We start from the raw sequence: 14,799 nt of genomic DNA on the forward strand, positions 1-14,799 counted from the left end.
ATACTTGTATAGATGACTTGACACTAGAGTTAGACTTGTATAGATGACTTGACACTAGAGTTATACTTGTATAGATGACTGGACACTAGAGTTAGACTTGTATAAATGACTTGACACTAGAGTTAGACTTGTATAAATGACTTGACACTAGAGTTATACTTGTATAGATGACTGGACACTAGAGTTATACTTGTATAAATGACTTGACACTAGAGTTAGACTTGTATAGATGACTTGACACTCGAGTTAGACTTGTATAAATGACTTGACACTAGAGTTATACTTGTATAGATGACTGGACACTAGAGTTATACTTGTATAGATGACTGGACACTAGAGTTAGACTTGTATAGATGACTTGACACTAGAGTTAGACTTGTATAAATGACTGGACACTAGAGTTAGACTTGTATAAATGACTTGACACTAGAGTTAGACTTGTATAGATGACTTGACACTAGAGTTATACTTGTATAGATGACTGGACACTAGAGTTATACTTGTATAGATGACTGGACACTAGAGTTATACTTGTATAAATTACTTGACACTAGAGTTAGACTTGTATAGATGACTTGACACTAGAGTTAAACTTGTATAGATGACTTGACACTAGAGTTATACTTGTATAAATGACTTGACACTAGAGTTAGACTTGTATAAATGACTTGACACTAGAGTTAGACTTGTATAGATGACTGGACACTCGAGTTATACTTGTATAGATGACTTGACACTAGAGTTATACTTGTATAGATGACTGGACACTAGAGTTAGACTTGTATAGATGACTGGACACTAGAGTTAGACTTGTATAGATGACTGGACACTAGAGTTATACTTGTATAGATGACTGGACACTAGAGTTAGACTTGTATAGATGACTGGACACTAGAGTTAGACTTGTATAGATGACTGGACACTAGAGTTATACTTGTATAGATGACTGGACACTAGAGTTATACTTGTATAGATGACTGGACACTAGAGTTAGACTTGTATAAATGACTGGACACTAGAGTTATACTTGTATAGATGACTGGACACTAGAGTTATACTTGTATAGATGACTTGACACTAGAGTTATACTTGTATAGATGACTTGACACTAGAGTTAGACTTGTATAGATGACTTGACACTAGAGTTATACTTGTATAGATGACTGGACACTAGAGTTAGACTTGTATAAATGACTTGACACTAGAGTTAGACTTGTATAAATGACTTGACACTAGAGTTATACTTGTATAGATGACTGGACACTAGAGTTATACTTGTATAAATGACTTGACACTAGAGTTAGACTTGTATAGATGACTTGACACTCGAGTTAGACTTGTATAAATGACTTGACACTAGAGTTAGACTTGTATAGATGACTTGACACTAGAGTTAGACTTGTATAAATGACTTGACACTAGAGTTAGACTTGTATAAATGACTTGACACTAGAGTTAGACTTGTATAGATGACTGGACACTAGAGTTATACTTGTATAGATGACTGGACACTCGAGTTATACTTGTATAAATGACTTGACACTAGAGTTAGACTTGTATAGATGACTTGACACTAGAGTTAGACTTGTATAAATGACTTGACACTAGAGTTAGACTTGTATAAATGACTTGACACTAGAGTTAGACTTGTATAGATGACTGGACACTAGAGTTAGACTTGTATAAATGACTTGACACTAGAGTTAGACTTGTATAGATGACTTGACACTAGAGTTAGACTTGTATAAATGACTTGACACTAGAGTTAGACTTGTATAAATGACTTGACACTAGAGTTAGACTTGTATAGATGACTTGACACTAGAGTTATACTTGTATAGATGACTGGACACTAGAGTTAGACTTGTATAAATGACTTGACACTAGAGTTAGACTTGTATAAATGACTTGACACTAGAGTTAGACTTGTATAGATGACTGGACACTAGAGTTATACTTGTATAGATGACTGGACACTCGAGTTATACTTGTATAGATGACTTGACACTAGAGTTAGACTTGTATAGATGACTGGACACTAGAGTTATACTTGTATAAATTACTTGACACTCGAGTTAGACTTGTATAAATGACTTGACACTAGAGTTATACTTGTATAGATGACTGGACACTAGAGTTATACTTGTATAGATGACTTGACACTAGAGTTAGACTTGTATAAATGACTTGACACTAGAGCTAGACTTGTATAATGACTGGACACTAGAGTTATACTTGTATAAATGACTTGACACTAGAGTTATACTTGTATAGATGACTGGACACTAGAGTTATACTTGTATAGATGACTGGACACTAGAGTTAGACTTGTATAGATGACTTGACACTAGAGTTAGACTTGTATAGATGACTGGACACTCGAGTTATACTTGTATAGATGACTTGACACTAGAGTTAGACTTGTATAAATGACTTGACACTAGAGTTATACTTGTATAAATGACTTGACACTAGAGTTAGACTTGTATAAATGACTTGACACTAGAGTTATACTTGTATAAATGACTTGACACTAGAGTTATACTTGTATAAATGACTGGACACTAGAGTTAGACTTGTATAAATGACTGGATACTAGAGTTATACTTGTATAGATGACTGGACACTCGAGTTAGACTTGTATAGATGACTGGACACTAGAGTTATACTTGTATAGATGACTGGACACTAGAGTTAGACTTGTATAAATGACTGGACACTAGAGTTAGACTTGTATAGATGACTGGACACTCGAGTTATACTTGTATAGATGACTTGACACTAGAGTTAGACTTGTATAAATGACTTGACACTAGAGTTATACTTGTATAAATGACTGGACACTAGAGTTATACTTGTATAAATGACTTGACACTAGAGTTAGACTTGTATAAATGACTTGACACTAGAGTTATACTTGTATAAATGACTTGACACTAGAGTTATACTTGTATAAATGACTGGACACTAGAGTTAGACTTGTATAAATGACTTGACACTAGAGTTAGACTTGTATAGATGACTGGATACTAGAGTTATACTTGTATAAATGACTGGACACTAGAGTTATACTTGTATAAATGACTTGACACTAGAGTTAGACTTGTATAAATGACTTGACACTAGAGTTATACTTGTATAGATGACTGGACACGAGAGTTAGACTTGTATAGATGACTTGACACTAGAGTTAGACTTGTATAAATGACTTGACACTAGAGTTAGACTTGTATAGATGACTTGACACTAGAGTTAGACTTGTATAAATGACTGGACACTAGAGTTATACTTGTATAAATGACTGGACACTAGAGTTATACTTGTATAAATGACTGGACACTAGAGTTAGACTTGTATAAATGACTGGACACTAGAGTTATACTTGTATAAATGACTGGACACTAGAGTTATACTTGTATAAATGACTGGACACTAGAGTTATACTTGTATAAATGACTGGACACTAGAGTTAGACTTGTATAGATGACTGGACACTCGAGTTATACTTGTATAGATGACTGGACACTCGAGTTATACTTGTATAGATGACTTGACACTAGAGTTATACTTGTATAGATGACTTGACACTAGAGTTATACTTGTATAGATGACTTGACACTAGAGTTATACTTGTATAAATGACTTGACACTCGAGTTATACTTGTATAAATTACTTGACACTAGAGTTAGACTTGTATAAATGACTTGACACTAGAGTTATACTTGTATAAATGACTTGACACTCGAGTTATACTTGTATAAATGACTTGACACTAGAGTTAGACTTGTATAAATGACTGGACACTAGAGTTAGACTTGTATAAATGACTTGACACTAGAGTTGGACTTGAATAGATGACTTGACACTAGAGTTAGACTTGTATAAATGACTTGACACTAGAGTTAGACTTGAATAGATGACTTGACACTAGAGTTAGACTTGAATAGATGACTGGACACTAGAGTTATACTTGTATAAATGACTTGACACTAGAGTTAGACTTGTATAGATGACTTGACACTAGAGTTATACTTGTATAGATGACTTGACACTAGAGTTATACTTGTATAAATGACTTGACACTCGAGTTATACTTGTATAAATTACTTGACACTAGAGTTAGACTTGTATAAATGACTTGACACTAGAGTTATACTTGTATAAATGACTTGACACTCGAGTTATACTTGTATAAATGACTTGACACTAGAGTTAGACTTGTATAAATGACTGGACACTAGAGTTAGACTTGTATAAATGACTTGACACTAGAGTTGGACTTGAATAGATGACTTGACACTAGAGTTAGACTTGTATAAATGACTTGACACTAGAGTTAGACTTGAATAGATGACTTGACACTAGAGTTATACTTGTATAAATGACTTGACACTAGAGTTAGACTTGTATAAATGACTTGACACTAGAGTTGGACTTGAATAGATGACTTGACACTAGAGTTAGACTTGTATAGATGACTTGACACTAGAGTTAGACTTGTATAAATGACTTGACACTAGAGTTAGACTTGTATAGATGACTTGACACTAGAGTTAGACTTGTATAAATGACTTGACACTAGAGTTATACTTGTATAGATGACTTGACACTAGAGTTAGACTTGTATAAATGACTTGACACTAGAGTTAGACTTGAATAGATGACTTGACACTAGAGTTAGACTTGAATAGATGACTTGACACTAGAGTTAGACTTGTATAAATGACTTGACACTAGAGTTAGACTTGTATAGATGACTGGACACTAGAGTTATACTTGTATAAATGACTTAACACTCGAGTTAGACTTGTATAAATGACTTAAGACTTGACTTAAAATTGTCTCGAATTAATTGAGACTCTACTTGAACTTGTTAGTCCTTTAATCTAAAAAGAAGCAATTAAAAAGAATATGTGTGCTCTAATTTATTTCTGAGTTTAATATAACCCAGGTGTGTGATTCCCACTGGCCTCTCCTCTGAAAGCACTAATCCAAGGCAACATTATGTGCAAGATATAATGCAACTGCTGTATGACTACTGCACCTTCATTTACTCTTTCTCTGCCCAGGCAACACAGTTATTTCCCCAATGCATCTATGTGGGAAGGGGAAAGATTTAATTCCTACATATGCCTATAATTCCTCAGGTCACAAAGCGTTGTGACATATAAACAGGAGTCCTTTGTTTCCTTAACACTTAACTAAATATAGTTTTTATTTTCTCATATTTTTACACTTCAGCAAAAGACACGGGGGCGTGAGCCCAGTGCATTCATTATGACTCTATGTTGTGCACTAAGCCATGCATACATTATTGCAGGATTCATCATTCATATTGAACACATAGTAACAAAAAATATTTTTTTACCATCCGTCTTGACTCATGAGAAACATCGTTGCCAATCCTGAGTGTATCAGATGTTTTATCAGATGTTTTATTCAACTTTTCTTCATGATCATGGATTAAAATTCAATTATTAGAAGTCACTCCAACAGTAAATTAGACATTTCATAGCAAATGTTGCCCTCTGTTTTCCAAGAGCTTTTGGCACAAAGTACAAACATAAGATCACGTTGGTGTGGGTGTGCTTCAAGTGTGTTTTGCTGACAAGCAGGTTACAGGTCAATGCATCTATAAAGGAAAGAAAACATATCAAAAATATCAATGAGAAAACAGTTTGCACAGCTCACTCTACCAAACTGAGAGATCATAAATCAATAGAAACCTCCATGATACACAAACTGTGCTTTAGGCAATGTTCAGCAGAGATGTGCGTTGGCTAATCCATTGCTTTATGTTCTCTCTGTAGTTAGACTTGTGAGTTGTCTTCTCTTTTTTTTCAATATTTTCACATAACTGTCTAAATTGGATTTCTGGGATAGTGTCTTTATATATGGTAGCCAACATGGATAACAGGTGTTTGAGGGAGCAAAATCAGAAAGAATGTGAGAATATTTGGTAATTAACTGTCTGCAGTCCCCATGTTCTCCTGCGTATGGTGGCCTTCAAAGTCTAAACTCTCAGCCAGTTCCATCTTGTGTGTCTGCTGGCATTTCTTCATCTTAATTTCCTTGGTGATGGAGGATGGACACTGTCGTAACAACCCGTTCAAATTGGGGGCTCAACCCCTGCTTAGTAACCGTCCCTCTCTGTGTTATGCTGTCTCTCACCTTGACAGCACATCTTCCAATCTTTCGTATGTGACATCATCTCTTGCAATTTCCCTCTGCTGATTCAGTTTGCATTATGCTTTGGAAACATGTCTTCGTTTCCCATTCAGAGGAGAGATTGAGCTGCAGGTATGTCACGAGGTGGTGAGCCATGAGGTGTCTGATATGAGCAGAGGAAATCAAATGAACACTAACAGACATATTCTACTCCCACGGTAGCTTGACAGTGTGTATATAAACCATCTGCATGATTGAGAGTATACATCTAAAATATAATGCACATCTGTTAAAGAATTTGCATCTGAGAGAAATTAATTTAGTGTACTAGGGTTTCTTGATTGTGTTACAAAGACATTTTGACAATTCACTGACAGATACATCTCAAATTGTACACACTGTGTATATTTACAGTACATGTATATACATATAGAATCTAATCTACTAGGGAGCACAGGTATAGACGACAAAAGGATAGTTACCCCAACCTCTGTTTCCTAACAGAGGTTGGGGTAACTGTCCTTTTGTCGGCTATAGCAATAGTGTAAAGCAGGTCTCCCGGGAAAGTTCATGCCTTTGTTTCATTCTTGTGTTGGTGTAGTAGGTTACAGTAATTTTATTGGTCTCCAAAAATATTTGTTAAATATCTTGTATGAGTTGTGGTATTATCATCACAGCAAAGCAGTTTCTCTCAATAGTGATTTTTTCTTATATTTACAATATTTTGAGTCACTATCCTGGTACATATCACAGATTCAGGTGCATAGTTCAGCTCCTCTTTGCTCTGTAAGCCAAAGAAATTATTTCAATCCGTGTCAGACTGTTGGTGAAACAATAGATGCGAGCGGCTTCATATTGGTGTCCGGGCAATCAAACATCACTGAAGTAGCATCTGATTTTACGTTTATCTCGTCCAGCTCCTCTTCAAGGTCCATGATAACGTGATTCTGGTCCTATTGAAACCATTTCCACAAACAATAACACTCAGGAAATTAGATCCTTTGGTCACTGAGGGTCCAAAAGTACATCTTGTCTTGAGTGTTGTGACCCTGGCCCCCTCCTTCCCTTCACTACACAATCCCCTCGCTGCGTTTACTCCTCCACACCACCAGGGCCGTCATGAGGAGAGTGACCATGATGGGAACTACAATGAAGGGACCCAGGATGCGATTGGGTGGGTCCTTGAGAAGCCGTCCTGACAGCGAGCAGTTGTGGAAGTAATGCTTGTGGACTCGGATGAAGAACTCATCCACCAGCCTGTTGGGCCAGAAGCAGTCCATCTTCAGCGCCACCAGGAACGTGCAGTTTGTCAGCTCGCCATAGAGTCTGCATGTTGGTGATACAAAAGAAGAGGATACACAGTTACAAAGACAAGACAGTGAAGATCAACTTCATGAAATTCTTTGTCATTTTTGAAACAATAGGTCCTTGATTTAAGCTCATATTTATTGGCAGTGACCTCAGATTTTGCAAACTAAAATGACAGCTGTGGCAGATTTGATCATTTATAGCTATTTAGCTAATTAACGGCTCCATGATAAAAAGTTGCCTCTGGCTGACTTTTTAACGTTGGTCTTAGTAAGAAATGTAGGGCAAAATGTAAATTCTGACTATTATTTTGTTCAAACATTCTGCTGCTTAGTTTACAGATTTGTTCATATATATGTATATGTATGTTTTTTCTTAAATCTAATCCTACAGTTCAGCACACTGTATTCTCAATTAAAGAAACCTATATACACACTACATTATTTTCTAAAAACAACAGCCAAGGACGAAAGCATGGCCATGGAAATAGTAGTTTGATAACATAAGACGTGTAACTAGGAGCGGTAGTATGACTCTCGTACCATAGCCAGGTGGCTCAGATGCAAAACACTTGGCCTTCACTGTTGGAGACACTCAGGGAAAAAACGGCGAGAGGGAGGGGTGGTACTAAATAATTGTTTAGACCTAGTGTATGTATGTGCGTGTTACTCCTTCATGGTGAGTCGATCTTTATCATAATTGAGGTAATGACCCATGATTATGAGTGGGCACACAGAGGACACTAACTGCACAAATTAAAGTCATAACACATACAGTATATAAGTTCCAGGCAGCAATTTATACTTACAGAGACCACACACATACACACACTTGCACAGTGATGTCCATTAATGGCATGACCAGGCTGCCCCCAACTGTTTTAATAGTACATATAGCCATTGCTCGTTTTATTTGGTAATATTTTTTATTGAAAACTATCCAGATTTTTATATTAAGGGACAAATAGGTTGCAGAGGATTTTCATGGGGATTCTATGTCTTAACATATTCAAAGAAATCAATGTTCACCGTACCATAGCTGATAGTAAGGGAGGTCCTTTTATGTTGAGTGCAAATAATAAAATAGGAAAAAACTGTAAATGAGCTGCTTATTAGTTCCATGACGTAACATACTTCATAACCAGACCAATTACTTATTGATCTTTTAAAGTTGCATTGATATATTTATGGCCACTAGGGGGAAAGAAAATCCATTTGAAACCCCCCAATACAGTATTATCACCTTATAACTGCTATAACTGTTGCGGCTAATGTAGCAAGAAAACAGTGGCCTACTTCATTATTCCACATCTAGCAGACTTGGAGTAACATTAGCAATAATTTGAAGTTGTGTTTCTGGCCACGTGACTCATTTAAGTCAAATCAAATCAAATCAAGTGTATTGATATAGCCCAATATCACAAATTACACATTTGTGAATATTTGTTAAGTCCAATATTCACTCCATTTTTAGCTCTTGGTCTCCACCTGTTTTGGTCTCAACCAATTCCTCAGGGTTTAGATGCTAAATGCTCCACTATTTTCACCAAATAATCCCTAACATTGCTTGCCTGACATTTGGTGCCGTGCAGGTAGCATGCAGTGGAATGAGGTTAGTGAGAGCAGTGAGCGTAAAACCAAAAATACGTCGAAATGCTTTGTGAACTTGAGGGGAACTACAGTCGAGTGATAATACTCTATCGGTGTATCACTGCAAGTGATCCCTTTCGCTGCTCTGCCAGTCCTCTCCAATATGTTTGTTTAATATGCTAACAGCTTTTGATGATGCCTCCCAACACAAAGTCTTTCTTTGTGGAAGTTTTATAGATGTAAACAGTTTAGGGCTGGTTGGCATAATTCCAGCGCTGAAGATAATTGTGGTTGCTTTGAGTGGCAAGCTCACTCTGTCTGGGTGTGTATCTCTTTCCTCTGCTTTTTCCTTGAAGTTTTACAAATCAGTCGTGGAGGAGAAAAAAAAGAAATCTGGTCCTGCTGCTGCTGAGCACTAAGGTTTCTGGGGATGTTTATGGGGAGTCACCGAGTGAAAGAAGTCCCTGCAGTCGAGGCAGGGGTTGTGTTCACAAAGAGATGTCAGTTACTAGTTCACCTTATGTAGCTATGGTTAGATTAAACCTGACAGTGCACAGCTTCTACAAGAGAGAATGTGTATGTGCTGAATGTAGTCCATTATTTAATTTATATTAAGTAACTATTTCCTTTTATTAATCAGCCAACCTTATTAAACAGAGTGAATCCGCCTGTGTGACATACAGTCATGCCAGTTATACTCCTTACTGGTGAAACTAATGCTATTTATTTGAAGAAATGTCATATGCAGAAGTTTCAGCTCCGTCTTAAATCGGCCTTTGTGCTGTGACCAATACATTTAGTACTGTGCTAATGCCTTTTCAACTATTCACCCACAATGTAGAACCCAACACTATCTCTGTGTGAGGCCACAGGGTCATGTTGTGTGTGCAAGTATAAGAGGAACATGCTTGTATGTAGGTATTAAGTATGTATTGCCCAACATTTATTTTTATATTTCTTTCCAATTTATAAGAACGGAAAAAAGGTTAAGACAAGGAAACAAAAATTACGCAGTCAGAAGGACTGTGTAAGTTAAATTCCCATCTTATCCTTTTTCTTCTTACCATTCAGCATTCAGAGCTGATCTCCCTCCCAACATTAAGTGCCATTACCTCAGATCCTCTGGCTTTTATCGTATACTAAAGGAGTGTAATTTAGGGATTAGAAGTGTCAATCGCATTGGTACTGAGACATAGAGCTGACGGCCTCTGTTACAGTGTAAAGGCATTTGAATTCTGGGGAGTTTTTTGTGCGATTAATTCTCTTGCGGAATAGTCGCTGGCAAGTATTTCGCATTTTTGTGTCGTTGACTTATTACCTTTCGGTGTGTGAAGGCCTAATACAAATTTTAAATTAAACCGGTTTTAATCAGCTCAGTCATGGAGACTCCATGAAACAGCAGCCTATGTTTTCTAACAGAAACAACTACGGTAGGTGCAGGGACATGCCAGATGAGCACAGTTGCAGAAGTTCATTTAAATGGTCCAATTTGAAAGTAAAAAACAAAAGTGATTACATCACTGGGTTTATCAACGGTTAAAGTATTACGTTTACTCAGAGAGCCAGACATCCTCATCCAGTTGCACACTGGGTGCGTATGTTATCACAAATGGATGCTGAGATAAATCATTCTCCAAGTAGTCGGCTCGTATGAGCACGAGCAGCATGGCCTGATTGGTCTATTTCAGATTGGATTTGTCAATCCCAGTTTAAACCTCAGGACGGAGAAGAGAAGGTTTACATGAAATGGCTTGTCTTATTTAGACATAGACACGGAGCAGCTTCACACAGGGTTTGCTATTCTAAACAGTAACAGCTCCCATTTAAAATCACTTTAGATCTGTTGATCATATATGCTGGCCTTCTACAGCACATTCCTGTTTAAAGGTTAAACCCTTCTCTGAAGTAGGGAGGTGGATCAGAAAGGAAACGGAGAACTCATGAAGTTCATTGCAAGAAAAAGAAGCCATATTTTGTTTGGTTTTATTTAAGAGAAGGCATATTTATTCTTTCACCAAAGTGTCACTTCACATAGATGTGTTTGGGGCGATGATGTTACATTTCTGTTAGACAACATTCAAAGGTCCAAGATGATGGTCCATGGGGGAGAAATCAGCTCAAAATTCTCTGTGATCCGTTAAACGCATGCAGCGTCCATGACCTGCCACAAGCACAATTTTGCATTTTTTAGATTGTTATCTTAAGGTGTAAACATGTAAATAAAGCATTTTCAAAGAAATGGTATGTGTAAGCAGGAAATCAACTCATAATCAGCTCATTATGTAAAGGCAGGAAGAAAAACCACAGCATGACGCATAGAAATAAAAAGATGCATGTTTGATGCTGAGTGAGAGACAGGCATCCTAATTGACTATCTATTATTAAAATATATTCCATATGTAAAAGATGAAGGACAGAGGGAGCTGAATTAGGCAGGGGGCATGCAGTTCAGGTAGATTGATTTGTTGACTGTAGAGCACAGTGTGAATAAATAAAAGCAACACAGAGCAAAGCTGCTCTAGTGACTAAAGATGAATATTGCACATGGAGTAGTTTCTAAAGAGGAATATTGCACATGGAGTAGTTTCTAAAGAGGAATATTGCACATGGAGTAGTTTCTAAAGAGGAATATTGCACATGGAGTAGTTTCTAAAGAGGAATATTGCACATGGAGTAGTTTCTAAAGAGGAATATTGCACATGGAGTAGTTTCTAAAGAGGAATATTGCACATGGAGTAGTTTCTAAAGATGAATATTGCACATGGAGTAGTTTCTAAAGATGAATATTGCACATGGAGTAGTTTCTAAAGATGAATATTGCACACGGAGTAGTTTCTAAAGGTGCTTTATTCCACTGAATGGTATGAAGGGAGATGGATGTGGGTTACTTATTCAGTTGATATTGCAAAAATCAACCCTGTGTCCAACAAAATGACATTCCCTTACAGCTGGACTGCATCGTCAATTCAACGAAAAAGTATTTTCTCCAGGATTTCGGTCGCAGTTTTAAACACGTGGTTAATGTAAATTGAAAGAAAAGAAAACTACTTGGTTAGGTTTAGAAATACATCATGGTCTGGGTTGAAATAAATGTTTGTCACGTTTGTCAACATTGACTTTTGGTTTCTCACGAGACACAAAAAACGGTCTCCTGGGTGAAAGTCCTTTTGTTTGTTTGAGCCAGCCATCCACCCTAACCTCCTAATATGGACTTCCACAATGCAGTTTCGTTTAGGAGACCAGGCTGTGCAAAATAAATGATACAAATAATGATTTTTTTTCAAGGAAGTTATGTTTTTTGTTGGCAAGTTAGACTAAAATTATGCTGTCACCTTATGTCATCTGCTGGCTTTTACTATGGCATATTTGCCTGGAAAAGGAAAATGTTGTTTGGGGAAACCCACTTAAAGTCTAGCCTTGATGTTTTGTTTGATATTGTCCTTCTGACAACCCCTAAGTCATATTATATTCAGGAGCAGTTCATATTTAGCCGTGTTAAACCCTCTTTGAAATGACTATCAGAGTGGCAAACATCTCAGGGGTCATGCCGGCAAAAACGTTGAACACGGCTCAACCTTTGCTGCAAATATCTGCAAGGTTAAATTCCTGGTAGAATACTTTGTAACATGAACAGCATGTTTCTACAGTCTACTCCCACAACTACTAAATCTACCCCTTGCATGGAAATAATGCTGAAAGTCACCTGTATACTTTAGTGTCAGGTGGAATACCAGGTGCAAAGAAAACGCTCCAAATGTGCTCCAAAATTATATGTACTGTATGAATATGTATTACTGTAGCCTTAACAATGGAAGTGCAACTGACTTGGACTCTTGAAAATGAAGACACTTGGCATTTTTTTATGTTTTGCAAAGCAGTGTTTGTGTGTAGTAATACAACTAAAACATATGTTAGTGACTGGTGAATGTGTGGAGGGCTGACACCAGATCCCCAGTCTGAATTAATCTCAGTCTGGCCCGACTGGAGCGTCTCATAAATACTGTATATCATTTTTCTAATTATGCGCATTATGATAATGAAGCCTGATGCTGATTGTTACTTCTTCAGGTTTTAATTAGAGCCATTTATTTTATTTCAATCTGGTGTCGTAATCATGAAGTAATTGTTCTCTTGTCCTTCTTTAATAACTTGTCTAAACAACAGAACATTGAATACTGAGTGGTGCCAAAATAAAAAACAGCATAAACAATGACCAAAATAACAGTTTAGTCTTTCCAAAGATCATATATAAAAATGTTTCATCCCTTGTAATGAGGAAACTCGATGTCAGCTTGCGACCATTTCATGGATAATCCAAACATAGTGCATAGACAGAACCCTGCAGATAGTCTTGATCAACAGAGATGCTTTCATTATACTTATGTATATATTGTGTATTATAACTGAGGAGAACAGCTGATAAGAGAAAAATGGGTCATGAAGCATCAAAGAAATGTAGGCGGAAAGAAAAACTAGAGATAAATCTATAAAAAACTAAAGAGTATTGTTGTATTACACAAAGATACATACATTTCCTGATTGTGTCCCAGTTCTGATCTAGTGTCACTGTTTATCTCCCCGGTCCTGTATGTGCAATGTGTCATCACCTTAATCTCATGTAAATATTTTGGGCCAGAAAAGCCCCCTATTCATCACTTGCATTTACTGTTGAGAGTCATACTGCTACAAGAGATCACCCAAGAGTAGGGAGGGAGAGATTCCTCCCTCTGAAAATAAAGAAATTAAAAAAACTAAAAACTGTCACTACTAAGCACATCAGACAAAATGTTCTCCTTTTTCTTTCTGCTTTGTTATTCTGCTAACCTCCCACATCTCTTTTCCTCCGAGGGATATTGAACATCTGAGTTTGTGCACACGTTTGTGAGTGTGTGTGTGTGTGTGTATGTGTGTGTGTGTGTGTGTGTGTGTGTGTGTGTGTGTGTGTGTGTGTGTGTGTGTGTGTCTGTCTGTCTGTCTTTCTCTTTCCTACATAAGAGTAAAAGTTTGAAAGATGCTTTTTTCAAATGATGTAGCAGTTTCTGGCCCCCGAAATATACACTTGCATACACACACTCGCAGTCTTAAAAAAGTTAATATTTGTTCTCTCTTGTCTTCTCTCTCCTGTATCTGTTTCAATTCTTTCAATATAAGGCTGTGAACAGATGGATATTTGACATGTGTGTGCTTGTGTTTGTGTGAATAATTGTATGGGTACTTTATGTGTATTTGTGTTTATGTTTGAGTGCTTTGTGTGTGTTTGTACCGGTATATAAATTTGCTTCTTTTACTTTGTTTATACAGTTTATACATGTGTGTGGGTGTGTAAATGTTTGTTCTGTCTGTACTGAAATATCCCTGAAAGACCTGGACACATAAACTAACTCAAATGTTCCAGTACATTATTTAAAACCAAGTATTTACACATGCTGACCTGCTGGTGCTGTCGTCCAAAACACAGACATTAGTTCAAACTGTCAAACAACAAGCATCGTCAGGGACCATGATGCCTGTCTGCATATAATGTATATAATGTCAGTTGCTCCTTTCCAGCTCTGAAAAACAAAACAGTCCTGAGCCCCAAAAGCATGTTAAGGTTAACATGATGGTGAAATATGTATTATACAAACATTGTCAGACTTAAGAGGTGTTTCCAAAAGCATAGTAACCGAAGATGATCTGAAGCTCTTACATCTGCAGGAGAACTTATTGTTGTTATTATTGTATTGTTGTTTT

At 36.9% G+C, this 14,799-nt stretch overlaps 1 protein-coding gene across 1 annotated transcript in view; it reads right to left on the bottom strand.

Annotated features, from left to right (window-relative positions):
- Positions 1-5,415: 5,415 nt before the first annotated feature.
- ramp1 (receptor activity modifying protein 1) overlaps positions 5,416-14,799 on the bottom strand; it is a 57,146-nt gene continuing 47,762 nt past the window's right edge. The window contains exon 3 of the mRNA XM_029459818.1: positions 5,416-7,495. Coding sequence (XP_029315678.1) covers positions 7,240-7,495 — 256 coding nt within the window. The 3' untranslated portion in view covers positions 5,416-7,239. The remainder of the gene's footprint in view (positions 7,496-14,799) is intronic.

Source organism: Cottoperca gobio, chromosome 21, assembly GCF_900634415.1.
Source record: "Cottoperca gobio chromosome 21, fCotGob3.1, whole genome shotgun sequence".
NCBI classification, from domain to species: Eukaryota; Metazoa; Chordata; class Actinopteri; order Perciformes; family Bovichtidae; genus Cottoperca; species Cottoperca gobio.